This window comes from Syngnathus acus, chromosome 21, assembly GCF_901709675.1.
Source record: "Syngnathus acus chromosome 21, fSynAcu1.2, whole genome shotgun sequence".
Lineage (NCBI taxonomy): Eukaryota > Metazoa > Chordata > Actinopteri > Syngnathiformes > Syngnathidae > Syngnathus > Syngnathus acus.
Genome location: NC_051105.1, coordinates 682,721 through 710,582, shown reverse-complemented (window position 1 = coordinate 710,582; position 27,862 = coordinate 682,721). Strand labels below are relative to the sequence as shown.

Genomic DNA, 27,862 nt, shown 5'->3' with positions numbered 1-27,862 from the left:
GCCAAGCAGACGGACATTGTAGGAGACGGGAGGCCAGTTTCCAGCCCGAACGCGCTGACCCTCCGTGATCGTCCTTCCCGGTTTAAAGAGTCGTTCAAGATGCGGAAGAAAGACAGAGAGCAACTTTCGGATCAGCAGCCGAATTGCGGAGAGTCCTGAGAGACAAAGGAAAGTTCCAATAAGCCGAGTCGAGTGAGGGAAGGAACTCATTTGTCTGCTGCGTCAGGTGGAAAAGACGTTTCAGAAGGGGGATGTCGGTCGGATGCGTTTGTTGGGCTCCATTCAAGTTGAAAAGTGACGCCACCCGCAAAACAATCCAAGCGGGCGTGGCTGTGTTTAGCAATGAGCTCCGTGACGGAATTTTTCCACCCGGAGACTCGTCATTGTCTCACCGGTGGATAGAAGCACAATTGATTCCAGTCCGGCTTATCTATCAATCTGCTCGTGGCTGGCCAGCTTGGCGTCTTCTTGTACGGTTGTGACAGAAGTTTGGTTTTAGGCTCTCCAAATGGTCAAAAAAGTCAGTCAAAGTCAAAGTCTGCTTTATTGTCAATTTCTTCACATGCCAAGACACAAAGAAATCGAAACTACGTTCCCACTATCCCACGGTGACAAGACATAGTACACAATATATACATACAAGTAAACAACCCAAAAAATAAAAACAAGAAGCAATGAATAAATAAGAGTGACGAATGGTTCACCTGCAACTCCGTTTTGAACTGGAAGTCACCGATGCTCGTCGAGTCGACGGCTGATGTCGGAATGGTTTGAATCGCCGTGAAAGCTGTTTGGTTTTCTGTAATTGCATTGATTGGTCACAGGTGCAATTGACCCAAAAGTCTGTCAAGAGAGCATTTTTGCCAAGCTTGAAATAGCTACTGAGTAGTAGTGATTTCCTCTGCTGGCTCAAAGGATGCAAGCACACATGAACTAATAATGATTTACAAGTTTAGTGGAAATCATAAAGACTTCCAGAAAATCAGAGCAATTTTGCACAAATCGGTCGGCCTGTGAGGTCTCCCGGTGCAAACTTGTTCTTCTATGTTGAGAGCGAGCGAGCGAGCGAGCAATTGCAGGTGCGGCGGATGCACATTTTCCTCAAACGTTGGAAGAACACTAAAAGCACACAGCAGATTCTCTCATGTGCTTTCCCACTTAGTCATATTTGATGTTTTTTTTTTCTGGGAAAGGAAGGAGCATAATATGGTCTGCCAATGGTCGGGGCGCACCAAGGTTCAGTGAGCAGAGCAACATTTTGCATGTTGCCATTGAATGGCATGTGTGGGAAAGCACATTTGCGCCCAATAATAAGACATTCACCTTCCATTCATTGAAGATTATTAACAACAAAGTGCATTTGGCTTAATGCAGGTTAAGAACACAAATGAAGTAGTCAGCCGACCACCAGGGGGCGAAGGCACGGTCGAAGTGAGATTTGCCTGAGCTGAAAAGCAGTCGCCACACCTGCCGCCCGCCGGAGGCTGTGACGCGCAAAGTCCACAGCGATGGCCAAAGTTCAGAAGGTCGTCACCTCTCCGCCACTCTGCCTTCTCAGCAGGATAGTCCCCCGCCCCGCCCCGCCCCGCCCCGCCCCTGTCGCTTTTAAAGCCCCCCAGGGTAGTGTGACAGCGCCCGTGTCACAAGTGTGTACGTCCGCACAGCTGGGGGTGATTTAAAGCGGGGGGTCAAGGTCAGGGAGCAGATGGGCTTTTGGGTGACCCTTTGGTGCCGACACTAGGAGGCTTGATTAGGGGGGGCAGGGGCCGGTCAGACCTCGGGAACTGGAACGAGAGATTAAGCAGCTACGGCTCAGTTACACGTTTGCGAGCCCAGTGATTTGCCATTGCAGGTGCCTTGGACTTTTTATTTGGGTGATGCCCCTTTTCCAAAGCAGGTGCGAGAGAGAGGAGGGGACTGCTGAGTAAGCCAAACATGATTTTGGGGGCCTTGCGCAAGAATGTCAACGGAATCCCTTGACCTGCAATCACAGCCCCCTGACTGAGCGAGGGCGGGGGAGGTCACGGGGATCTGAACAAGCACATGTTAGTCCTCCACCTGCACACTGACAGGCAGACGGGCCGTGTCACAACAATCCCAAACACCCCTGTGCCCTTGCGTAACCTTAGCCAACCCCCCAACCCGCTCCAGATGACCCCCGGAGAGCCTGGCGGCCATCTGCTACGAGCCCATTGGCTGCGGGGGGCAGCGGCAGCGGCTCATTTGTTCGAAGCCCGCTGCTTGGTTTGGCACAGCATTTTCTTCACCACACTCGTATCACCGATGATTATTCGCACAACGTTTTGCCTGCGTGTTTTTGGTTTCAAGCAGCCTTTTGGGGGTTAGGGGGAAAAACAAAAACAAGGTCTGTACCCATGGCATCAAAACACAAGCCTCCTGTGGAGGATCCTTCCATCCATCCATCCATCGGCTGTGGGCACGAGGGCCCCTTGGTCTTTGCTGGCAGCTTTAAAGATCTTTGCGTCCATGGGCTGACTGCACTGCATCTATTTCGAGTGTCGGGCGCCGCCGCGACGTCAACAAAGAGTGGCAAAGTCACGCGAGACGCTGTGGCTCATCACGGCGCCCAAACAGTCCTAATCGAAAGAACACGTGCATACGTGTACATTCGTAGGTTTTGTCTGCACATACGCTGACTTGGCCTTTTCCTCGGCTCTTGGGAAAACACTTTGGGGGTTGCCAATGAATGAATGACATCTCTGTTAAAGCATTTAGGCCACTCGAGTGTTGTTGATTTTAACCAGAAGCAGAGGCAAGAAACGTGCTTGACATTTATTGGCACAAATCGGACCACTTAACATGCGTAGTCTTTTCAATTGGACCTTCCTGCAAAATGCATGCGCTTTATCTTCAGATTTGCACTCTGTCCAACTAAATATGTAGCAAAAGATCTTCAAGAAAAAAAGTAGACACAGTAAGTTGTGTTATGAATCACTTTTTGGGAGAGTAGGAACCGGAGACGTGACGTTGCAACAAAGCAAGGTGGCCTATGCTTCAACGTGCGGCACGGCACGCTACATGAAAATAGCATCTTCAGAAAACATGCTGCACATTCAAAAAAAACAATTTGCCATTCAAAATGTGAAACACAGTTTTTTTCTTTGAAACATTTCCTAGAACGATGACTGCCAAGAGTTCCTATTGAGCAGATGAATTGATATTGAAAATGAAATGGCTCTGGCGCCATCTTGCGGCATTTTAGGGCATTGCAGTAAAAACTGCGCGCATGACAAGCTTTGTGCGCATAGAAAAAAAGCATGGTGAAATAAGGGCGTTTAGACAAAGCTTGGCCGCTTTCCAAGAGGACAAGGTCAGACGCGCGCGAGTCTGTTAGGGCTCAAAACGAACGCAGGCGAATCACGAGGAGGCAAAGCAGAAAGCAGAAGCACACGCAGATTAAAAGGATTAGCCCCTTGTCACGCACCCTCGCCTCGCCGCCCCAAAATAGAACATGGCCCAGGCCGGGCCAGGGCCAGGCCAGGGCCAGGGCCAGGGCCAGGGCCAGGGCCAGGGCCAGGGCCAGGGCCAGGCCCAGGCCCAGGCCCAGGCCCAGGCCCAGGGCCAGGCCAGGCCAGCCCAGGCCAGGCCAGCCCAGGCCAGGCCAGCGCCACACCATCATCGGGACCCCGGTGGAGAACGCAACGAGTCTCAACTCCTGCAAACGGAGGCGTGCCTGGCCTGTCTTAGGTTTCCTTGTCCTTCTCTGCGTGGATGAAAGAGAAACACTGACACCACTAGGGCAAAACGCCTTACTACACATTAAAGTTAGTTCAATTTCATGTCAAATGTCTCTTCTTTTCGTGCACTTTAGTTTTTGTGAAATAGTGAAACTAATATGGGGGGAAATGGGGAAAGGTGAAAAACAGCTCCCAAGATGTCTGACTCATTTAATCAAAGAGACAAACTCTTATTTGAACTGCTTTGTTTTTAATGATTATTTTCCATCCGAAATAGTAAAAGCCATTCATTCGTACAATGTTGCCAACCAAATATGGACAGCGCTTTCAATACAGACATTGACAATGATTGGGGGAAGGACGGCAAACATGCACTCCAAGGCCTTGCCTTGCCTTGCCTTGCCTTGCCTTGCCTTGCCTTGCCTTGCCTTGCCTTGCCTTGCCTTGCCTTGCCTTGCCTTGCCTTGCCTTGCCTTGCCTTGCCTTGCCTTGCCTTGCCTTGCCTTGCCTTGCATGCAACACTTTGTATCAAAATGCATTTTCAAGCCCCTCGCTCGCTTGCTCGTTCACTCTCTCTCTCTCTCTCTCTCTTTTGCTCAGTTTCAGTGCAAGCCTTCAAACCAACATGCATTGATTGAATTGGTGGTGGTGATGTCACTGCCCAATGCAAACAAAATGAATTGTTATCATTATTAGCTTTTTTTGGTCTTGTTTTCAGGTTCAAATTGTTGCTATGAAAAGTGTCTATCACACAGGTGGCAAACTCCAGTTTGACGCGCCTCGGCGGCGGCGGCATCGCTGCAGGGTTTCAAAGTTGCCCTCGTTAAACACACCTGATTCAAACGATCACTTGATCCTCACCTTCTGTAGGAGCCTGATAATGATCAAATGAATCAGGTGCGTTTAACGAAGGAAACTTGGAAAACGTAGGAACTGGACTTTGAGACCACTTGCAAGTCCCTGTAGTTTCTGTAATGATCCCAGTCTGCCACAAGAGGGCAACGACGAACTGGCCGACTCGAGGCCCATTATTACTTGAGAAAAATCTCATGGCACACCACCAAATAAACAAAAATGCCCAAAATAAAATAAAAAAGTTGGACATTCTCATTTTAAAACGCGGGCTTCAAATCTTCAAATGCAAAAGCTTCATTTCTACTGAAGTTAAGTGCTTGACTTGGACAATAAGGATGAGGTTGGACTCATACAAAACATCTCAAAAGGGCATTATTTGATGTGGGAAGAAAAACAAGAGTAGTAAAAATAAATCAGTGTTACACTCACTTTTACACCCTATAACGTGAATGTGCGTACACACACACACAAGTACACATATATATATATGTGTATTCTGTTCTGTATATATATATTCTGTTATTGTTTCAGTCAGCTTACATAATTCATGTATACAAGTGAGCATTGAGCAACAAAGCAAAAAAATAAATATCTGTATATATATATATCTGTGTGTGTGTGTGTGTGTGTGTGTGTGTGTGTGTGTGTGTGTGTGTGTGTGTGTGTGTGTGTGTGTGTGTGTGTGTGTGTGTGTGTGTGTGTGTGTGTATGTGTATGTGTCTATGTGTATGTATGTATATATATATATATATATATATATAAAATGATGTTTTGGTCAGCTGGTGCAGAGCTATAAACATGTTTGGAACAAAACAGAAAAGAAACTCGACAGCAGTGTAATGGCACAGTGCTTTTCTATGAAGCCGCTTCGACACAGAAAATACTTTTTCTTTTTTTTTTCCTTCACCCTTGACGTGATTTATAGGCTTTAGTTCTAAGGGCGGCACTACCGAAAGATATGCCTTTAGGATGGGGGACCACACCAAGCAAGCCAAGTCATCGGAATTTTGCGCATTCGTTTCAGATATTTAGGAAATCCTGAAATGCTGAATGTTTTCTTTCTTTGTTTTTTCAATTAAAAAAGGTTGCTTTATCAAAGGAAGTCAGGCACGAGAAATATTTACAACGAGCACAAAAGTGCTGATAAAATAGAAAAGAAAAAAAACAGCCCTGTAACATTGTTGTTGTTTTTGCGAGCGATTAATCGACCTACAGTATCAGTACATACACAATCAAACAAGCGGCCACGTGTGTGTGTGTGTGTGTGTGTGTGCGTGTGTGTGTGTGTGTGTCTTGATGCGCAAAAGCTGTCTTTGGTTGAGCACTTCAAAAGTTGCCATTTGCAATCCACCAAGGTCACACAACTTGACTTTTCTCTTCTGGCGTATCCCCAAAACGACAAAGACCCAGACATGACATGGGAGGAGAAGGGAAGGGAAAAAAACAAAAACATTGTGGCAACGTACAAAAGGCTCATTTTGCGGCTTGAAGGTCATTTCTGTCAACAACTTGCACGTGTGCGCAAGCAAATGGGAGAAATTGCAAAACGCATGTTGTCCGGATTTTTTTTTTTGAAGGATCCAGATGGTTTGTTTTGTCAAATGAAATGGAGGAAATTTCAACACAACATTTTTTTCCAGTGTGTGCCACAATTGATTATGTTCCCGCCCACGTGACGTCTGGGTCAACAAAAGTGCAAAAATGTTGCACTTACTCACATCCGACTCCGCCCCCTTTCTGCACTTCCGCAGCTCCGCTCGAGAGTCCGTCCGCAAAGAAAGGCGCAAGCGAGACGAGACGAGACAAACGTGTGCTCGGACGCGACGCCGAGAAGTGTTTGCAGGGGAAAGGAGTGTCCGTCCGTCCATCTGTCTGTCTGTCTGTTGGTCAAAGGAGGGAGGGAAGTAAGCAAAAGAGTTTTGGGTGCGGGAGGGAGGGAAGGAGGGAGGCTGGGGCGAGTGAGTGAGTGAGTGAGTGAGTGAGTGGAGGGAAGAAATTGCCGTGCTCATCGCTTTTGCAACGTAACCATCCGGGTGACAAAGTTGACGATGGCGCCGGCGGGCTGCTCGGGGTCCATCTCGGCAAAGAGGTGGCTCACGTTGTCCGTCGTGCTTCCCTGCTTTCGCGCCACGAAGCCAAACAACCTGCAGCAAAGAAACATACGTGTGCTTGGCGCTCAAACAGCCTTGACGGCAATTCCGGCAAGAAATGCGCCTCGGGCACTTACTTGGCCGTGCCGCCCTCGGGCTTCTTCCACCTGCAAATGTGTTCAACGACACGTCAAGTGGAGGCAAAAAAAGCATTGGGCGCACAAGATGAAGTCAAATTGCTCACTTTCTGTCCTGAGGGTCGATGTCACAGAAGGTGACGGTGTTACAGGGGTAGTGGCGGCGGAAGAAAAGCCTGAAAGCAAAACCAGCGCAACGTCAGTCTCCCGAGCCACGTCCAGCGGGACGTCCCTCCCTCCCTCCCTCCCTCCCGACGTACTTCCTCTGGTTGTCGGTCAGCGTGATGCCTTGCGAGGACACCTTGAAGTGCACGACGGCCGACTGACAGGCGGGGGCGGCCAGAGTCTCCGAAATGGCCTTGGCAATGGCCTGGGGGCCCGTCAGCGACTCCATGTCCACCGAGTTGATGTAGAGCACGTTGCACGCTGATACACAAAAGGCTAGATGCTAAATGCGCCTCAAATTTGGGTCTTTTGCATCGTGGCCACGTACCCGCTCCTTCCTTCAGTCGCTCAGACAGCGGATTGCTTTTCACCACTTGCGGCTCTTCCTCGACAAGATCTGCAAAGTAGACCGGATTGCTTCGGTGACGGATTTGGGCGCACTGTGATGCATGCACGCACGCACGCACGCACGCCATCCTTGATGGGGCCAACCTGCGGTAGGAATGAGCAGCTTGCAGGGCAGGGCCAGCGGCGTGATGGCGTGTTGGTAGACCAACGCCGACAGACAGCCTGCAAAGCAAAAGCAAAAGCAAAACAATGGAGACTCCCAAAGTGAGTAGCGGGCATCTTTTCTTTGGCTTCCACGCACCAAAGTACGGCTCGTTGGGACAACCCTTGAGTCGGACTCCTTTGGGGCTGCTCTCAATCAGGAAGTGGCGCACCAGCTCGTTGGTGATGTCACCTGCGACCACAGTAAGAGTCAGATGTGTGCAGACTACAAGTGGCCGCTTTCTCGGTGCCGGCCGGACCTTTTTTGTTTGGATGCAGCGAGGGAGGGGGCGAGGCCACCTTCATGGCCAAGCCGTAGGCCCCCTTGAAGGAGTGGCTGTCGCGGATCACAAAGGCCCCGGGTTGGCGTTCTCTCAGCACGCTGATGGCTGCTCACACCAAAAAAAGGTTCACACGCTTTGCTTTCCATACAACCGCCCAACCGCCCGCCCGCCGCTTACCTTGCTCTCGGGATATGTCGGGCTTGTACCAGAACTTGGACGTGTCTTGGACAAACTTGACGTTCAGCCTGCTCTCGGGACCTCCGTCTGTTGAAAAAGACAAAGCGGTGGATGGGACGTCGAGCTAAAGAAACCTTCACGGCTCGCTCGATCCAGTCTTCTGCATTTCAGGCTGGAGAGATTGCTACTTGGTCTTTCAAGCTCCTTACCGCCGGGCATGTTGAAGCGCGAGAAGTCCGAGAGGGTGTGGAAGTAGCCGGGATTGCTCTTTTCGCTCAGGGAGCCGTACGCCGGCGCTCCGTTGGCTCTGTCGCCGCTCGACATGCGCCTCTTTTCCGGTAGCTGAGGTTGAAAAGCGGGCGTGGCGCTCGCCTGTCGGAAGCCTCCGCCCGCAGCCGCCGTTTCGCCGGCGTCAACGGGGAAGGAGGGGGTCGGCGGTCCCTGGTAACCCGAGGAACTGCTCTGTCGGGAGAGGTTGGCGTGCCGCTCGTCCGGCGTGGCGTAGCCGCTGCGCACGGGGCGTCGCTCCAAACCGGGGCTCCCTTGCAACTGGGAGAGGGACGGGTGTCCGCCGAGCGCGCTCGCCGCAGCTTGTCCCGAGGACGCTCGTCTGCCGAGGGTCGGGCTCGGTCGCGAGCGCTGTCCCGTCGAGGCCTGCGGCGTGAGCGCTTGACTTCCCTGAGACGGCTGATGGCGCTCGAGGACGGGGCTGCTCCGGAAGTCCGCTCCCCCGTTCACCGCGGGGACATTGGTGTAGGCTTCCTGATAGGCGCTTGGCCGGTGGTCCGAAGAGGTCGGGACACAAGCCCGCAGCCCCAAGTGGGGACTTCCGGTATGGAAGGCCTCCGTCCAGGGGCCTCGGCTAGAATCGGAGGCCGCGCGGCTCTCGGTCTGGACGTCGGGGCCGAGGTAGGAGGCTGTTGCGGAAATGGAATCCAGATGAGAGGAGTTGGGGGAAGCGGACGACGCGGGAGTGGAGGCTGCGCTCGCTGCCGCCTGCATGAGCAAACTCCAATCGGTAGCGGCTCGAGGCGGACTGCCGGAGTTGATTTCTGCCGAGGCGGCGTTGCTGCAGGGCAAAGCAAAGATGCGGGTTTAGTCACGTCCTCTGACGGAAAGGGCACGTGCGCGACACACCCCTGCGAGCCGTGCTCGGGACCGCTGCTACTGGACAGCGGCCGGTGGAGGGTGGGGCATGCGGGACTCGGACTTGCGGCCTGCTCCGGAGCGTCGCCTTGAGGGCTTCGGGGTGCTTGCTCTCCGCCCGTCACGGCCGACCTCGCCACCGACTCCACGTAACTTCGGGGCGCTAAATGGGGACACAGAGGCGTTTGTGATTAAAGCACAACTTTGTTTGTCGGTAGAGCGGGCTGCAATGTAAACATAGGAGACTCATGGGTCAAGAGGTCGGCGCCAATGACATTTGGCCAGAGCGGCGTGATCGCACCTCATCTTCGCTTACCTTCTTCGTCCTGAACGTGCTCATCATCTGAGAGGCGTCGTTGCAAATAAGTCAGAGAAACAAAAGATTGTAAGAGCGAGCAATGTTTTGCTATCTTTCGAAAGGGAGCATTTACAACCGCGTGTCGATATTGTCAACCACCTTTGCATGGTAGCACCCATTGCGCTTTAGTTTGCAACTTTTCTTTACAAAACAATCCAGGAGAAGTTGTAACAACCTGCGCCGGTTTGGTTGAGCAGGAGATGGGCCGGGTTGTGGGGCTTCAAGCCCAACGCCGACAGCGGTGTCTTGGCCAGACCCGGAGGTGAGCGACCTGAAGAGAAGAAGGAGAAATCAACAGACATTGGCCAAGGTCGTGCCTTATGCGGAACATGCGCTAGCCACGTCAAACTGAGTTGCCATTCCCAGCGATGGCCATGTGTCCATTTACAATCATTGGGTCGATTTGGTTTCGTGTGTAACCGTTTCAAGGATCGCTCAGCAGGCACAGGGAGGCCGGGCCGGGCCGGGGAGGGGAGGGGAGGGGAGGGAGGGGCCGGGACAATAGAAGACACGTGCATTAGCCACTTACTGCTGACACGGCGGGCAGCGTGACTTGCAGACTCTGCTTAAATGAATTCCGGTATCACATGCGTGACTTGAGTTTTGCTATTTACAGCAAGTGAACTAGGTTTGGTGTCGCCAAAGAGAATCAAAGTCCTAAACGAGGCCAGAACATCACCTAAGACAAACATTAACCAGGCAAACATTTGGGGAATGTCATCAGGGCAGAACATTTCATGACGACCACGCTCAACAAAAGCCTTTTTGATGCTACCGTGGCTCGCTCTGCCAGAGACTTACACAGGTTGAAGTAAGGGGTGTGTGGCGAGACGGGAGTTTGGGGAAGCACCTCACCACCGACTGTGGGGGTCAGGCTGGTGGGCCCGCCCTCCGTCTCCTCAAAGGCTTCCCGGTAGCTGTGCATGTGTCTCTGCGGAGGAGAAAGGCAGACTGTGACGGGCTCGCGACCCTCGCGCGCAAAATTTCAATCAAACTGCCACGAGAGATGACGGAGGCAAAAAAAACAACCCAAAAACAATCAAGTTCTCCAATATGCATCTACTTACAAAACGGGCTCAAATAAAACCACTGATGATGGACGGACAGATGTACCTCCTTGGGCCGTCCGCCGGGGTTCATGGCGATGGCGTTGGCGAACTCCGGAGAAACGCAACGGACAGGGGAACGAAGCGGGACGTCGGGGGACGTGGCGTCTTCGGAGCCGTCGCTCGTGATCCTACGGCGGGGGGAAAGCGCCGGCTCGTCCGCAGACGTCCCGTGGGAGCGGACACCTGCGAGTGAGCGCAAATTCAGTCATGGGCGCCAGGGAGGTTAGCGCACCGCATCATTTTCGTAGCGCAGAAGCGTGAGGCCGACATGCTGCTGGTGGAGGGTCAGCTTCCTGCTCCCAAACACACCTGGCTAAGATGTCGACGAGTTACATTTGATGCGTGACAAGTGAAAGATGAGGGATTTTGTTTTTTTGCACTTTTAGATGATTGATCAAGCCCTGCGTGGACGTTATTGTCATTCCTGAGAATCAACACAACGAGCGTGTCAGATGTTAGAAACACACCAGAAACGGGCCGAGAGAACAAACCCCAAAGTGAGTGAGAGGAGGAAATTCTGGAGGTGAGCCTTTGAGCTCGTGCTGAGTATTCTGGGCAAATGGGAATGAAAGGCAACGGACGTGAAAATGAAAGAAGAATGACAAACCTGCCGGCCGCTGACGACGGGGTGCAAGCGGATCTCTTACCTGCAACTCTTTGCGCCACCAGTCCTTCCACGCTCAAGACGTGCCGGTCGGGTTCACGGTCCCTCCGAGCGGGCACCGCGCCGGGGCCGGACAAAGGGCTCGCTGCAAAGGTGTCATCGGCGGCGGCGGCGGCTTTGAGCTGAAGAGGACCGGATCCAGATGGAGCGGCTCCGCCGGTTTCCCATCCGAGGGGCGAGCCGGATTTGACGGGCGACTGTCGGCCGGACGCGGGAGGCGTCTCCACCTCATAGATGGCTCCGCTTTGGCTCTGGGAGAAGGACGGCTGCACGGTGACCACGCGGCTCGGCCTCAGAGGAGCGCTTTGCGACTTTGGCACGAAACAACGGCTCGGCTCCAAGTCCAACATGAGGAGGTTGAGCGTCTCGATGGATTTCTCAATCTCCTCCTGCGACGCGCTGTGGAACTGCGGAAGGCTCCGGTGAGCGGGCGGCGTCCCGAAAGTGAGTCCTTCGGTGACAGGCTCCTCGGGTACCCCGAAGCGTTGCCAGATGTTGAGGCCGCGTTGGACGGCGTCCCTGCTGCTGGTGGTCCGGGCGGGAGCCGGGGGCATGGCCCGCGTATCCGAACCCAGCGACTGGGAACGGTAGAGAATCCGAGAGGCAGAATGGTCACACGTCTCCAGTTTGTCGGCGGAGCCCGTTTGCGACGGCGCCGGGCTTTTGGCCACGCCGCGCTCCAGGTACGGCACGCGCTCCTGGCCGTCGAGGGCCGATTCCGAGCGGTCGTAGAGATCGGCCGGGGTGGCTCGGCCGTCGGCGGAGGAGGACAACGTCCCCAGACTGTCCACGCTGTTTGCCTTGTGAGCGCTGGGTAGCTCGTCGTCTAAAATGTCCGTTTCCCGGTCCATGTTGCGGTGACCGTTGACGTGGACCTGGGCGGGCACCCGCTGGAGTAAGGCGCCGACGCCGGGCGAGGCGCGCTCGCCCTGTCCGCGCATGGTAGGTCCCTCCAGGCCACCCAGGAGCTGTTCCAGCTCCTGTTTCTCCTGCGGACTGATGGGTCGCTGCTCGTCACAGCGGGCTACGGCGGGAGCGCTTGGCAGGTTCACGGCGGGGTGGATCGCTGCCGCCGCCGCCGCCGCCGCCGCTTCGTCCGTTTTAATGGAGGCTGTGGAGTTTCCCGAGTCGCTGCTCACAGACAAGGCGTGATCGACGGCGGGCAACGCGTGTTCGAGAGCAGCCGGCGGCGCCCCTGGCGGCGGCGGCAGTCCGTTGAGCGCGACCGTCCCGTCAACAGACTCTTTTTTGCGCACTTTGGCATAGAGACTCCCGTCCAACGGACCTTGGGTGTGGACGACGTCTGCGAGAAGAAGAAGCAGAAGAGAAGAGGGTCACGGTCGAGGACGAGCGTGGGGTTACGGCCACGCCGCCGTGCCCGTCAAAGTTGTGAGTCGGCGACGAGACGACGGCATCGAGCACGGCGGCTGCATTTTCAAAAGCATCGCTGAAGCGAGAGCTCGCCTTATGCTCGGGACACTCAAATGTGGCTGCTCGATTTCAAAAGGGATTTTCTGTGGCAAATTCCTCGCACTGACTGACGCAAATGCCTCATCGCCCTACCCGTGGAAGACAAACTCAAATGTCCCCTGACGGAATCCCTGTGCGCTATGGCGCTCGTCGGCCCGCTCTGCCTGCCTGCCTGCGTGCGTGTGTGTGTGTGTGTGCAGGCCGGTAGTCCTCTCGCTCGCCGCTCATTGACTGGAGTGGGAGGTCCCTGACAGCTTTTTTTACTCTGGATGGGGAGGGCCGGCCAGGGCGCTACACGGTAAGCAACGTTTGAAAGCCACTGGAGCCACTTCATGCATGTTAATGTCGCCGTAGACATTTCCGCCCCTTCAAACAGTGGGAGGGGAGGGGAGGGGAGGGGAGGGGAGGGGAGGGGGAGGACGCCGTCCGTCCTACTCAAGACCCATGGACAATGCAGGACATCGAAGCGACCCGCCCTACCAAAGGTTATCTTCATTCTCAGGAACAGAAAGAATGTTCTCGCCCCGCTACTTGTTTGCAGTCTGATTCATCTCATTAGCAACTGGAGCCGTTACAAGTTCATCTTGAGAGAGAGCAGAAGAACTTGTCATGGAGCTTCTGCACGACAATTCGTTCACTTTCACAAATGGCTTCCTAAAAGTGATATCTTCTGGCACTCTCCGGGGGGTGCATTTCTTTTCTCTCACGCTAGTTAGGAGGAGAATGTTTACCATTCTGAGCAGTTACGCAACAAGTGCAGAGGCTGGACCGTGACCGTTCTGCCTGCCTGGAGTGACCGCTTGCTTACGCAGGTTCTCTTTTCAGACAGGCTGAAAAAAACAAACCATGAGCCATCCCACCTGGCATATTTTCTTGTCTAGACAGCTGCAGATAAAGCCCACAATTTGAGATGACAACACACGCAAAGCGTCAAAGGTGTGGCGCACGGCCGGATAGTTTAAGGTTGTAGGCGGCGGCAGATGGGGCATCTGTGTGACCTTTTCATCTGACCTTTCAACTCTGTGGCAACAAAACCCCTTGAGCAGCGGACGTAGCACGTGTTTTACACTGCCGCAAACACGCTCAACATCTTGACAAAGTGCGTGTGTGCTATTTCGACAGACCGAGCGAGCGAGCGCGAGTGTTACGGCCGTCGTGACAATTGTTGGAGACGGACGACAATAGGTCGCGGCCATTCAAAGTGGGGAGTTAGTCCAAAAAGCGGAGACACTTGAAGGGAGTGTCCAAAAGCAAACAAGATGCCCGAAAACCAAGTCATCGAAATCCAGCACAGCTCGGCTGACTAAGCGAGCGACATCGAGCGAGTGTAAGTCAAGTACGGAAAGCTAAACGGGCTCATTGAGTCCATGAAATATTCATCAATCCATCGAGTGCGTGAGTGATTGAGCGAGTGCCGCTGGGATGAAGGACACGTTGAAAGTGGAGAAGAAAGGAAAATCATCATTGATTGTGAGCAAAAACAGACCCTGTTGATTCAATAGGAACATGATTCTCTGCCCGTAAAGAATGCAATTTTAAACACCAGCCTGCTGCCAAATGCAATCCTGACGCAGCTCAACAGAAGCACAACTACATGGAGACCTTCCCAATCCACAAAAGGGACTGAGATTGACCAGGAAACCAGAGACAGGAGGAAGAACAAGTGCCTTGTTGTGCTAAATCGGGGGGAGGGGGCAAACCGCATGTTTGGAGTCAAAATGTGCCGAAAAAATACGACTGCGTCCAGGCCTCCGGCCAAGGCGGCATTTGGCAGCTATATTTAAGCGGCATTGTAGCGCACAAGGAACGTAGCGGCCTCAACCTCCGCCCGATGCCAAGGAGCCGGCTGGGCTGGTTGGCACGACAACCTTGTTGGCCTTTGGCGGTCAGCGTGACGCCTTTGCCCCCATTCATCAAGGCAAGAAGAAAAAGCGCTTTTCCGATTTTGCAGGCATCTTCTTGAAAAGTGCGCTTAGCTAATGTACCCAAAAGGCCTCGGCACTAATGGACTGGAAGACAAGACGCATGTCTTGGGCGGGGCGTGCAAAAAAAAAAGGCTCCAGTGGTGAAGATGCAAGCGTGGGAAAGGCCACGTCCCTCGGATTACTCAAAAAGGAAGAGAGAGGGAGAGTGACGGAGAAAATCAGAGAGAGAGACAGAGAGAGAGAGACAGCAAGCCTCTTGGGGGGAGAGGCCAGCAATTCTATTTCAGCATGCGTGCGCCACCTCGTGCCACTTAGCGAGCAACCTTTGACATTCGACCAGCTGCTAAAAATAACATGCCATTCAAAATAGAGCCATTGCATTCGGGGAGGGAAGTAAATCCGTGCACAGAAAGAAAGAAAGAAAGAAAGAAAGAAAGAAAGAAAGAAAGAAAGAAAGAAAGAAAGAAAGAAAGAAAGAAAGAAAGAAAGAAAGAAAGAAAGAAAGAAAGAAAGAAAGAAAGAAAGAAAGAAAGAAAACACGCCGGTCATCTCGACCAGGCTGCAGGTAAAAATAACCTCAGCTCAACTTTGTTGGAAGATGAAAGACTTGAAAGTTGGAAGAATCAGAATCAAAGTCGGCTTTTCTGGCAAAAACAAAAACTATGTTGACTCTCTATTCACCTTCCGCAGCGTCCTGGTTATTCTCGTTGAAGTTCTCATAAGAGTCCCAGCGAATGGGCGGATCTTGCGTGTTGTAGTCCACCGAGACGCTGGGCCCGTTCTCCAGGTGAGTCACACCTTGAGCACAGGTACCGAGACATGTGAATCCCTCACAAAAAAAAGGATGACAATTTGATGAGCGGCAAAACCATCCCTTGACGCTTACCATACATTTTTTCTGGGCCGAAAGAAAAAAGGAACTCCACTTTGCCATATTCTGGGAACCGCTCGTCTGCAACACGAGAAAGGAGACAATGTTCATTTTGCTCAAGTGGCATCAAAGTTGATCCTTTTTGGCCCACCTTTGAAGGTCTCGTCGAGCTGGTCTTTGCCAAAGACGATTGCCAGGTCGTGAACGGCGCACGTGTGGAACTGCACCCGGAAAATCACGTCCCGGCACGGGCCGCGATGACGCTTGTGGTAGCACTTGAGCTGTTAGGGAGGGAGGGAGGGAGGAAAGCCACGGGATGAGATTCACCGCGCCTACGCCAACATCCTTTCCAAGACAATTTCCCTTGGCCAAAAATCATTTGCTGCTATGATGTCATGCTTTCCGACGACATATGTAGAAGCCGCCTGCTAATGGAAGTCTTTAAATGAAGCCAGCCGGCCGCTGGCATGTTTTACGGCGCCATCGTTTGCTGCGAATGTCAAGTACAATCAAATCCCCACACGCTCTCAGTCCATTCATCCAATGTCGAGTTGTAAAAAAAAAAGAAATAAACGACAGGATTTCCTCCTTATTATTCAACAGTAAAAAAAAAAAAAATCAAAACCATCCCATTTCGTGTAAGGAGGGGAGCCGCTTCGATCGTCCTCACCAGAATGTCTCCTTTGAGAAGGAGGCCGGGCTCAATGGTGATGCAGATGCTCGTCTGACTGTCCCCTTGAACGTTACTGCAAAGGGGAGGGGGGGAAACAAAGTCGTGTTACAGCCTGTCTGTATTGCGCCATCAGGAGATCCCCGGATTCTGGTGAAAGTTGACGCCGCTCACTAGATGCCAGATGTGTAGACGGGCTGCATGGCCTGGTAGATTTTCAGGAAAGGACGGCACCCTGGGGAGAGGGGGGAAAAGAAAAACACATACAACATTGGCACGGGGTGGCGGCCATTTGCGGGTGCAAAAGTGGGCGGGGCACACGCACCTCCTTTGGACTCAAAATTGGGAATGCCGTGCATGATGACGTGGTGAAGAAACAGCGGTTTGTTGTTGATCTTGATGTGTCCGCTCAGCAAACCGCTGAAGTACTCCACGTACCTGCGCCGGAGGGAGGGAGGGAGGGAGGGACGGAGCGGCGGTTAGGAGCGCGTTTTGGAGGCTTCAAGGAACTGAAGCTGACCTTCTCTGAGAAGGTTGCCCCACAGGAAGCACTTTGTCTTCATAGAAACGCTTCATGGCGAACCTGTCCAGAGCCTGCTCGGCGCTGCATCGCGTACACACACACACACACACACACACACACACACGCAGACACACAAAAAAGCAAGGTGAAAACAGCCGGGCCCGGAGAGCATTGCAAAAGTCTTAACAACACTCACCTGCCAGATATATTGCTGTAATGCATATAGGCAGCCACCACCACTCCGGTTCGGCCTCTGTTGCCCTGAAAAGCAAGCAGCCGGCCGGCCGGCCCTGGTTTAGATGATTTGTCCTTGTGTGTGAATGTGCGAGAAGCAAAAAAATGAACTGTGACAACGCGTGTACACCCAAACATCATTTTCCTCCTTAGCGACAAGCACCAAAACTTGCACCAGAGCGGTTCGTGGGGAAAAACAAACAAGGCGATTGCTACGGCGACCTCCCACGCTTGGTCGTACCTTATTGTGGATGACCACCACGTTGTGGCAATCGGCGCTTAGCCACGTGTCCATGGCCTTGCAGATGCTGCAGATCTTCTCCAGAGCCGGCGCGTGATGGTCGGGCCAGCCAAAGTCCAACACCTGCCCAGAGAGGAGCAGCCGGCGCGGGTTAGGCCACGGAGGACGACCGACGGCCGCTTTCGCTCGCCTTTACCTTGGAATGAAGCTCGCCGATGTCATAACGCTTCTCGCTGAGGTTGAAGAGCTAAGGAGGGGCGAAGGTAAAGGAGTTGCTGGTGGGTAGGGAGGGGGCAGGGGGCTTGAGCAAGACGCGTACCAGGTAGTTGTGGCCGTGCTTGGAGCGCAGCATGGAGGCCACCTCGCGCAGGTTGGCGGCGTAGGCGGGCTCCTCGGCGCCGCTAGCGAAGGAGACGGAGATGATCCTCTCTGTGATGTAGAGCAGGTCCAACTCGTAGCTCTCCTGCAGCAGACTGGCGCTCCTGCTGGCAAAAACAAAATAAACGTTAATCATTGAAATCAATGTTGCCTTTCTCTTTTGGCTTCGTTGGCAATTCAAAGAAAGAGCCGGCCGGCCGGGAGAGTCAACACAAGGTGGCCTGTTGCAAGTGGACTGTGAAATATGCCACTTGGAAATAATCCAGCCCATGTGATTTCAATACATGTGCTTGTGGATATATAAAAAAAAAGAAAGAACGCCATTGTTATGTCTTCTGCATAGCTCTGTGCTACTCATCCGCAACAAACAAAAGACGAGATGTTCAGCATCATTTGGGACGCTGATTTATCTTTGGATTTTTTGGGTCTTTGAAAGCAACGCAGCAAATGCATTTGCGTGCCTTTTGCAAAGAAATGCATTCATCCCGTGGCTTCCAACTCAGACGGCTTCTTCATATTTCCCACATTGGTCATCTGCGACCAGCCCACAGGAAATTGCTCATAAGAGCGTCGCCGCCGCCGCCGCTCCGACTGTACAAGCAAACGTGCTCCACATCTGGAGCCGCACAAATGTTCCCACCAGCAAGTTTTCATTGCACATGCCTTTTTTCTAATCTTTCTTTTTGATCTGCCCTATCAAGTTGGCCTGTCGGTAGGTGCTCGGACATTTACGGTGGAAATGATTTAGCCCGTCCCGTCAAAAGCATCTGCAAGGGCCACGCGAGAGCAGCCAGCCTGCCCCGCCTGCCAACACGTGCGTTACGTTACGTAAGCGACAGCTGCCCGCTTACGGATTCCTCGTAGCCACTGGACACGCACGGACTCACACATGCGGTAGAATGTCAGATGATCACCGGCTTTGTTTCTTTTTTCCCAGCACGAAATAAAAGCTTTAGCTGTTCAATCAAGTTCGGCACCAGAGGTTACGCTCCGGTAAAGTCACGCGTGTAATTTGCGGCTACACTTATATAGCAAGTGCGTTTTGTGGAAGCAAGGAAGAAAGGCATCAACTCAGTGTTCTATGATTTTTCTCAGGAATGTTTCATATTCTGCCCACAGTGAAGAAAAAGAGCAGGACCCTACCTGGACGCTCTTCGGCGTGACTCCATGCTTTTGGACGATTTGATTGAAACCTGTACGACACAAAAAGAGACATTTTTCAACACAAATGCACCAAATGTACTTTTTATTTGGGCCATTGCCACAGTCCTGTCGAATAGAAAAGTAGTACTTTGGCACCACTCGGTCACATCTCGATGCTGCTATGAGACTGCCCCCCCCCCAAAAGTAGTGCTCTGGCGCATCTTATTTTTGCCCTAGGCAAGAGGTGTGAAAGGTACAGCCAGCCAGCTAGCTGCAATGTTTCCCTCAAATCAACTGTTGTTACTAATTTTGTCCACTGGAGGGCGCACTGACCACTACTTCAACGACTTTCTGAAATGATGCCTGCATTTGTTAGTCACACCATTCAGGTGCTGCAAATGGGTTTCAATGACTCTAACAAAGCAAGTGTGCGTGCCGAGATTCTTACTAAAGGCGGCTTGAGTGCAGGCAAGTGGGCCTAAAGAATGGTTATCTCCGCTGCGGCGTTTGGCTCCCTCCCACGTGAGGGGCCGCTATCCATCCCACGTGAGGGGCCGCTATCCATCAGGCAGGACAGGGCCCGGCTTAAGCTCAAGAGACTCCAGACTGTCCAACTCTCAAGGTTGGCGGGAGTCAAATCCACAACAAGTGAAGCTGATTGACTGCCTTCACGCTAACAAGGGAACGTTTCCTTTACTTGGCACGTCCAAATGTTGCATAAAAAGTTTTCTTTTTTTTTTTTTTTGCAGCAGCAGCAGCAGCAATCCTGCCTACCTTCCTGAATACGTAGCCGGTACTCCATCTCCAGGCCCCCCTGAGAGAGGCCAGCCGCCTCCTCAAAGAACCTTCTCTGTCCATCTCTGGCCGGGAAACTTGTTCTTGGAAAAGCGGCTCTATTTCAAAGGCCGAGCCGCCGCATGCTTCGGCCGCCGCCGACGCGCTTCTTCCTTTGTCGTCCCTCCGTATGGTCCTCGTCAAGCCCTTCTGCTTTTGCCCCCCTCTCTCTTTCTCTCTCTCTCTCTCTCTCTCTCCCTCCCCCCTCCCTTTCGCATCTGGTTCTGTCTCACCCCGGGTTCAACTCTTCCCCCGCCCCTTCAACCATGGCCGCCTCGACACACCTTTGCACAACTTCCGACGGCGAAAGTGACGTCTCATTAAAGCCAGACAACTTCATATGAATTAGCACGGACAGGGTGAGCTGAGGTTAGCGCTGAGTTGCCGTGGCCCACAATGGCCGCTCCGCTTTCCTACGAGGAAAATCATCGGCCAGCGCCGCTCCAAACAATGTTTACGGCTCAAGCAGACGTCTCGGTGTGCTTACGATAGAAAACAATTCTCTCGACACATCTCGGAGTATTGAACATTTCCCACAGACGTGCGGTTTTGACAAACTTCTGTGTGAGGCGGATGACACTCAGCTGAACTTTAAACTACTTGTGTGTGTGTGTGTGTGTGTGGTGAGGCGCAAATAGAAAGCAGGCGCATTTTAGCGGTCACAAATCAGCTGCTAATGGCAGCGTGTGATGTGTGTGTTGGGAAAACAATGTTTGCTGTCACTTCTGCCACATCCGCCAAAGCAAGTGGGATGATTTGTGAGGATGCTCATGAGATTTGAACACTTGCTTTTGGCTCTTTGTTTTGCCAGAGAAAAATGACACTCACTCACCGAGGTATCGGCATGTCGGAGAGGCAGCTCGGTGGCGGGCGCCTGTTTGGGAGAGAAGAGACAACAAGTGAGGTCAGCGCTGGCTGGCTGGCTGGCTGGCTGGCTGGCTGGCTGGCTGGCTGGCTGGCTGGCTGGCTGGCTGGCTGGCCGGCTCTGCAAAACTTAACCTGACGTCATTTGCCGCCGCCGTTCTTTGCCCTAATGTGGCCCCCGAGGCAGCCGTCTATTAGCCCGCCGCGCAAATATTTACTCCAGCAGACAAGGCTGCTTTTCCATGAGCCAGAAGGCCCGACCCGCTTTTCAAGGCCTTATACAGACATGAGGGCTGAGCGAGCGCAAGGAAGAAAAACACCACAAGGCATCTCCGGCATTCGCTGCCTCGCTGAGCGCACGCGCGCTGTCCGTTGGCTATTGCCGACCTGGACGCTCCATTAGATACAAAAGTCAACGCCTTTCACTCACAACACTGAAAATGATTGAGGTGCAGAAACAGAGTCTATTTTTGAGTTAGCGGGCGGGAAGGTGGATGATGCTCAGCATTCCTCTTTGTGTAACAAAAAAAAACTCCAATTACAGTGTGGCTGAGGAAGGCCACCCGAGTGTGTGTGCGTGCGTGTGTGTGCGCCTGCATGTGTGTGGTTGATGCTCCTTTAAATGAAGCAAAAAGGCAGCAGCAGCAGCATCAGACGGATGCGCTAAAATCAGCGAGTGGAATGGCTCCCGGTTGGCAAGTTTGCCGCCGCCGCCGCCGCCGCAGGCATTTTGACACAAATAGAGCCATTGTGCATCAAGACAGAAAAACAACACGCTCTCTCCTCTCTCTCTCTCTCCAACCAACGTGTGCATTTCCGCTTTTGCAATTGCAGCCAGATGCTCGCCGTCTCGGTCTGCGTGTGTGACACGAGTGGGCGGGACTTGGGGGAAACAACCAACCGTATGTATAAGCGCCGTTCCAGCCTGCGAGGACCCGACGCGACATGTGGAGCGCAAAATAATGATCCGATTTCTAAATGCTCGCTAACATCATCAATGTTGAGCCTTAAGATATGTGGACACAACCAGCCAACAAAGGAGCCCACTTTCCGAGATCAGCTTTTCATTCGAAGAATCGGGCTGATGGGATGAAACCACCGCGGCGCCATCTTGTGGTATCTTTCAGAAAGAGCACCAACAAAACAACGTCACGTTCTTCGGTGACAAATAAAGGGTAGGTCACAATCACAAATAGGTGAATTCCCAAAATGGGAAATTGAAAAGCAAACTCAAAAACATAAAAGGAGATTCTTTTTGTCAGTAAATGTTTTCTACGATGCACCGTCCACTCAGCAGTTAAGAACTCGTCAGCGTTGCCAGAGTGTGACCGAGTCCTCTTCGGGTCACGTTTGGGAAAAGTCCAAGAAAAAGCGCTGACGTCCACAGACGACAAGGGCTCCAAAGGCAAAGTCAACATTCGACCAAAATGGATTCTTTTTTGCTAAGCTGTGATTATGGCCAAGAAATCCCCAAATGAAGACACAGCTGGGCCCCAAATGTAAACACAGCAAGTATGGCGAGTTGGTGGGGTTCCCATTCCCTTCAGGCCCTCCCGGGACCCTCCTTCCCTTCCCTTCCCGGCCGGCCGGCCGGGACCCTAACCCTCAAACACAAGCGTCTTCTCTGTGGGAAAAGTGTGAGCCCAAAATACCTTGGTGGTTTTGCTCCCAATAAACAAACCGGTCCTCTTATCTGACCAAATAGCCAAATGGAAGGCGCCAAAGGAATTTCTTTCTTCTTCTTTTTTCACTCCCGCAGGAAATGCGCATGTGTAAACATGGTCAAGTGGCAAACCGTCCTCCATCTTGGATCCCAGCTGACTTTTGCGCGAGAGGTGGGGCAGACCTCGGCCATCGATTATTTGAGGATTCATCTGTCAATCCAATGACTTGAGAAATCCAACTTCAAAACAATGTTTTGTGCACGTGAATGCAATCAAACTGCGTTTCTTCCCAAAGGACTCGTTCAATGCATCATCAACAAGTTACATTCAATTTTGGAGTCGGGTCTAATAGCATGTTCTTGTGTCATTACGTAAGCGCCGTTTCATGAAACGTAAGACACATTTTCCCTGGGAGCAAAGGAAAGCGGTGGAGGGAGGAGGCGGGGTCGGGGGGCTCGTATGTTTGCTTCGGTTTGCCAAGCCTCCAAAAGCGTTCAAATAGAAAACATGCAGAAAGCAAGCGGGTGAGCGAGCGGCCCGTAGCGGTGCCGCGGCCGCACGGAGCGCCCCGTGACCAAAAAAGGCAAGGAGGCAAGCGTGTTTTGACTTCTCTTCATACTCGCACTCCGTCCCGCTCCAGCAAAGGATGTCGTCAGCCAGCGAGCGGCGCATTCCCGCCTCCCCTCACAACCTTCGGCTTGATATTGATTCCCATTTGCTTTAGCCTGGCACAAGCTTCAACGTCTCGTGCAAAAGCGGCGATATTTCGCTAGGATGGGACGAGCCGACGTAAGATTTTCCAAAAGTCGCAAACACTTTTTGTCCCCGCACACCGAGATGAAAACGTTTTATTTTGGTCATTTGGTCCATGTGTCAAGTACGCATGTTCAAATCTGGTAGCAACCACACAAATTCTCCAGAGTGAATGGTTTTGGGGTGGCCCGCCAAATGTCATGCGGCTCGCTCGGGAGGCGTCTTTCAAATTTGGCAGCGGGACGACACAAAGACTCAGACAGAAGGCTGCAAAGCAAAATGGCTGACCTTCACGTCACGTCACGTGCATCTAACACCACGCAAACGTCAGGGCCGCCATTTTTAATCGCCTGCGTCCAAATACGTATTCACCAACTGGAAAGTACGTGAATAGATTTCAAATGTAATAAAACAGTGGGAACGACATTTAAGAGATCCCAAACAAAATACACTTACCAGCTCATAGTTGGTCGCCGGAACACAAGATGAAGACACCTAAGAACAAAAGGAGACTTTGATCAATAAAAAAACATTGATCTTTTGTCAGTCAAGGAAGTGGAGCAGCTCAGCTTGAGGCCCAAATATCTCAACAACAACAACAACAAAAGCTAGCGGGGCGGCTTTTTTTTCTTTTTCTAAGTGAGTGAATGATGAAAAAAACAATGTTTGAAAGTTGTCCTGACCACCGAGTGATTACAGGGCAGCGAGCGGAGGGAGCGCGCCCAATTGCTGTCTTTGCAACTCAAAGTGACTTTGGCTTGAGCACGTCACGTGCTTCCGTCCTAAGAATGGCATCCGCTCGACAAAAGCCAGCCGTCAAATAACGAGCATCCGCCAAGCCACTCTGGCGGACAGGAAGAGCGCGCCGATAATGGCCTCCGCTCGCTCGGCCGGTGAGCGAGCATCAAGACAAAGAGGGCGCCGCTACTCGTGTCTCCATCCTCGACATCCGCAAATCATTTTTCCCGGCGTACGCTACGCCGACAGAAGAAAAGCAGTTGCACTTTCCGTCGTCCAACTGGACGTCAAAGTGGGTGCCACGTGCGAGAAGCGCTTTTTCTTTCCCTTTCCTAAATATGGGCAACAATATTGACCTCCGGCAGTGGTGGCCATCCGACTCCTCCACTCGTCCGGCCTGCTCAGTGTTTTCACCTGACAGGCATCTGACGGACCACGGCCGGGCGGGCGTCACGTGTTTGCATTCAAAGCATCCAACGCGAGCGTCTGGCTCCTTGACTCGACGGCGCCGTGGACAAATTTATCGGCACGTCTCGCTCACATTGTCTCCTCGTGCGCCGCAAAGTCACAGAACGGAACAAGACGCGGTGGATTCGGCCCACGTGCGGCCGAGGCCCTCTAGTGGCCTACTCGGGGGCCCAAAAGTCAGCAAGACCAAGTTTGGGCCGTAAAGTAGCTCCCGTATTTTGGGAGCCCCACTGTGGACAGACGGAGCTTTTTGGCGCCTGCGCCGTCCTACGTGGCATCAAAATTGGATGCCAATTTGAAAAGCGAAAGGCGAGGGCGTCGGCAATCGAATTTCAACTTGGGGTCCAAACAATGCCCAACGTGCGTCGGCGACATCGCTCGCCAAAAGCAACACAGAGTGAGTCTTTGTGCGCTGCGTGGGAAGGAGGCCGGCCAGAGCGCGTGGCCATGCTATCGGGAGTACTCAAAGGAGCGCAATGTAATCAAGGCTCGCATTCCCGACGTGCTCGTGTAAACGACATTAGGCCAGGGCCCGTTTCCTGCCGACAGAGATCCCGGTCGCACGTCGGTCGGCTTCGGTCGCGTGCAAACATACACACACCGTCAAAGGTCCGCTTGGCCAAAATGCCAACGAGCTGTCTGGCTAACTGGCTAGCTGTCTGGCTAACCGGCTAGCTGTCTGACTGCGTCCGTCCTGCCGTCCGTCCGTCACGGCGCAGCGCGCCAGATCCGGCTGGGACGCTTTCAAAGAGAAAAGGAATCTCGGCAGGCATCTTCAGGCTTGATTTATCGCAGAGTCTTTCTTGCTTGAGAGTTAGGACATTTCTCGCTGAAAACTTTGTGGAAAGCTCCCAAGCGGGCCGGACAGAGCGGCGCGAACGTGAGTCAAAGCACCTGGCTCGTGCAGCGATTCCCGTCGGAACGCTGCTGATTTATCTTCCCGCAAAGAAGGACTTGAGACTTACAGGCATGACTGATTTGTTTGGGGCTGCCTCTTTGTCTTTTTGGGCGTGATCCCTCAAGATGGAAAAGTCTTGCTCATAAACGAGATCATTTGACTCGGGAGGGAATCGTGTCGTACAGTCGGTCAGGGTGTGACTCACCCCGAGAGGAGAAGGCGCGACGAGGCGGCCAATCGCTTAAGTGGCGGGACCCCAACCAGTGGCCGTGTCAAGCCATGCCAAGAAGGAGATTTCACCCTTTCCAAGCCTCATCACAAAGTGAAGTAGGCCTTTAAACATCTTCCGTTTTGCATCTCGGAGCCAGTAAAAACATTTTTCCATGTGATGTCATCAGGCAGCTGCTGGCGAGCTCAAAGTAATGTGCAGATGGAGCAAAGAAGGACGTGGGAAACAAAGACGTGAAAGCGGGGCTCTTGTGGCGTGTCATTAACCAATTAAAAAAAGCAAGTCAAAGCAGCTCCAAGGGACATTTGTTCATTGGAAGGGCAACAAGCGAGATGGATTTCCATCCTGGAGTTTGGACAAGCTGAGACGAGCCAGCGAGCAAGCCAGCGAGCGACTCCTGTCACAGCCCGTTGCAATTGTGTACTTTGTCTTTGGATTGGGCCCTTTGCATTGTCTGTTGGAGGCCTCCATGACTTTGAGTCAATCACGTCTGTCACTTGACTCAGGACGTGGCCTGATGCGAGGACTGCGCTCGTTTGAATTCGAGGCGGCAAAGGGAAGTCAATGGCAGCCGTTGCACAAAGCCGCTTACAACAACCGTTTGGAATGTCCTGACAAAGAAAGAAACAACAAACGGAGAGAAACAATGGTACGCTAGCTAGCCTAGCGCAGTGTGTTGCTGCACCCACACACACACAAACACATTTGAAACACCAAGCTAACATGAAAGATGCGAAGTTTTGATGAAGCAAAGTGCTGAGGCCATGCAGCCCATCACGCTGCCTGCCTGGCTGCCTGGCTGCCTGGCTGCCTGGCTGCCTGGCTGCCTGGCTGCCTGGCTGCCTGGCTGCTCGGAGATGCCACCAATGCTGCGGGCAAGCAAGCGAGCAAGAAGACCACACACGCACGTGCCCTGAAGATGCCACGCAGGATTCACAGCAAATGTAAACGAAATTTGCCGCCCGCGCAAATACGTCGTGGCCACGTGACAGCAAATCCAAACAAACTGATGATTGATGTGCCAGCGGCACTAAAGGCTAGAAAAACGACCCACGGCAAGCCAAGCTTTTTCCAAACAGGCAATTTGGACTTCTCGAAATTCCACAGAGGCAGCAGTTCCTTGCCACTTGGGTGGACTTACCTGAAACAATGCGGTGGCCATGCTCTCCTGACTGGGTTTTTTTTTTTTCTTTTTAGTGCTGCATGGTCTTGCTCCAGTTAGGCTGAATCCGCTCAGGGTTACCTTGGTGCAGCGCAGAGACGCTGGGGAAAGTGTGTGTGTGTGTGTGTGTGTGCGCGTTTGTTAGAAAAGAAAGCGAGCGTCGATGTGCGTGTATGTTGAAGCTCCGGGCTGGTAGGTCTGGCTCTCGTCTTGCTTCTCGTTCCTCGCTTGACTCTCACTCCTCCACCTCCTCCTTCCCATTGGAAAAGGAGCAGAAAAATGTCCGAGCGGTCTCGCTGAGAGCGCAAGAAGAAGTGCAGCCGGAGGCAAACGCTAACATCCCGCCACTGGAAACATCGCAGTGCAGCACACTGCAAGCGACAAGAGAAGAAGTCAAATCTGGCGCACAGCTCGCTTGCAGCTCGCTTACAGCTTGCTTTTTTTTTTCCCCCTTCTGTGTGTTTGCTGCCTGCCTGGGCTTTTCTCCTCCCCTCTTGTTCAAGGCGTACAAGTCATGAGAAAAAGAGCGAGTGCGAGAGAGCGAGAGAGAGAGAGAGAGAGAAAGAAAGAGAGAGAGAGCGAGAGAGAGAGAGAGAGTGGGGGAAAAAATAGACTCAAAGTGAATTTCCCATGGTTGGACTTGGACTTGGGAAAGAGGGAGGGGAAAAAAGTCCCATTCCTCATTCTGTCCATCTTATCAAGGTCTCAAGTTACAGGTTAAATATAAGCCCTCCTTTCCTCCCTCAAAGTCACTTGGGAGGAAGAAAATCCTGTCCTGACTTTCTCTTTCGACACGCACACAACGTGGCCCAGAGGAGAGCGGGCAACATCTTGCGCGCATGCATGACGTGGGGGGGGTGGGGGGGGTTGCTTTTATGGCCCCAAAACACCATGCTTGCTAATGTGAGATAAGCCTTTCACTCAAGAGGGTGATGGAGGCAACGTCAGACCACACTTTGATGATGATGAAGATCACCCTCCACGATTTCCTGCTGCAAAAGGGCTGGCATACGAAAAGGAGGGACAGGGTGAGGTCCGCTTTGACATGTCTGACTCAGGCAAGAGCAGAAGCAGCTGACAGATCCGCCCCCCCCCTCGAGAGCGATGTGCAACATTTGGCCAACACCCAGACGCTGCGGGCCAGATGTGACGCTGACGTTTGTCCGGGACTTTTAAATGGACGAAATGAACTTTGCAATGACTTTGTTGCACTCGTACCTCACACGGCGTTCTTTTGCTTTGATTGCCGTTTTCAAGTCAAGTCCAAAAGTCTAACATAACTCTGAGCTGAATTCTTTTTTTTGGTTCACATTGTTGCTCCGGTGTGGCCAAAAGGGAGCAATGAGTGGCGAGAGCCAAAAATGACACCATGGCGTTAGCGCCCGGGCGTTCCTGTTTGTTTTCTCCGGCGTATCCATGCGGCCGATGTGCAAGGGGCGTTTTTCAAAAGGTGTGTCTGGACAGAGGCCACGTGAGCTTTATGCGGCCAGAAGGAGGCGCTAGCAAATATGAAGAAAGATGAGCATCATCCCTGAGGCTGGCGGGGGCCCGATTTGTTTTGGACA

At 52.5% G+C, this 27,862-nt stretch overlaps 1 protein-coding gene and 1 long non-coding RNA gene across 18 annotated transcripts in view; one reads left to right on the top strand and one right to left on the bottom strand.

The window, feature by feature from the left end:
- Positions 1-5,451: 5,451 nt before the first annotated feature.
- The window catches only part of tns1b (tensin 1b), a 33,714-nt gene continuing 11,303 nt past the window's right edge, over positions 5,452-27,862 (bottom strand). For 4 of the 17 annotated variants that reach the window (XM_037240177.1, XM_037240181.1, XM_037240170.1 and 1 more), the window contains exons 4-34: positions 23,259-23,297; positions 20,354-20,395; positions 18,688-18,737; positions 17,486-17,651; positions 17,363-17,413; positions 17,167-17,289; positions 16,888-16,952; positions 16,689-16,772; positions 16,494-16,606; positions 16,343-16,403; positions 16,169-16,244; positions 15,650-15,779; positions 15,514-15,579; positions 15,309-15,425; positions 11,216-12,535; positions 11,060-11,119; positions 10,573-10,751; positions 10,261-10,390; positions 9,635-9,730; positions 9,418-9,444; positions 9,093-9,264; positions 8,168-9,024; positions 7,956-8,042; positions 7,755-7,883; positions 7,595-7,687; positions 7,438-7,515; positions 7,274-7,342; positions 7,041-7,206; positions 6,888-6,956; positions 6,781-6,810; positions 5,452-6,697 (exon numbers count right to left, since the gene is read on the bottom strand). In XM_037240177.1, coding sequence (XP_037096072.1) covers positions 6,559-6,697; positions 6,781-6,810; positions 6,888-6,956; positions 7,041-7,206; positions 7,274-7,342; positions 7,438-7,515; positions 7,595-7,687; positions 7,755-7,883; positions 7,956-8,042; positions 8,168-9,024; positions 9,093-9,264; positions 9,418-9,444; positions 9,635-9,730; positions 10,261-10,390; positions 10,573-10,751; positions 11,060-11,119; positions 11,216-12,535; positions 15,309-15,425; positions 15,514-15,579; positions 15,650-15,779; positions 16,169-16,244; positions 16,343-16,403; positions 16,494-16,606; positions 16,689-16,772; positions 16,888-16,952; positions 17,167-17,289; positions 17,363-17,413; positions 17,486-17,651; positions 18,688-18,737; positions 20,354-20,395; positions 23,259-23,297 — 4,884 coding nt within the window. In that variant the 3' untranslated portion in view covers positions 5,452-6,558. Of the gene's footprint in view, positions 6,698-6,780; positions 6,811-6,887; positions 6,957-7,040; positions 7,207-7,273; positions 7,343-7,437; positions 7,516-7,594; positions 7,690-7,754; positions 7,884-7,955; positions 8,043-8,167; positions 9,025-9,092; positions 9,265-9,417; positions 9,445-9,634; positions 9,731-10,260; positions 10,391-10,572; positions 10,752-11,059; positions 11,120-11,215; positions 12,536-15,308; positions 15,426-15,513; positions 15,580-15,649; positions 15,780-16,168; positions 16,245-16,342; positions 16,404-16,493; positions 16,607-16,688; positions 16,773-16,887; positions 16,953-17,166; positions 17,290-17,362; positions 17,414-17,485; positions 17,652-18,687; positions 18,738-19,461; positions 20,317-20,353; positions 20,396-23,258; positions 23,298-26,276; positions 26,437-27,862 lie in introns of those variants that run through there. The other 13 variants (XM_037240178.1, XM_037240172.1, XM_037240171.1 and 10 more) reach the window with 12 other exon arrangements.
- On the top strand, positions 15,300-18,354 carry LOC119115571. Its single transcript, XR_005096166.1, has 3 exons — positions 15,300-15,414; positions 17,231-17,429; positions 18,261-18,354. It is a non-coding gene; the product is annotated as an uncharacterized LOC119115571 (long non-coding RNA).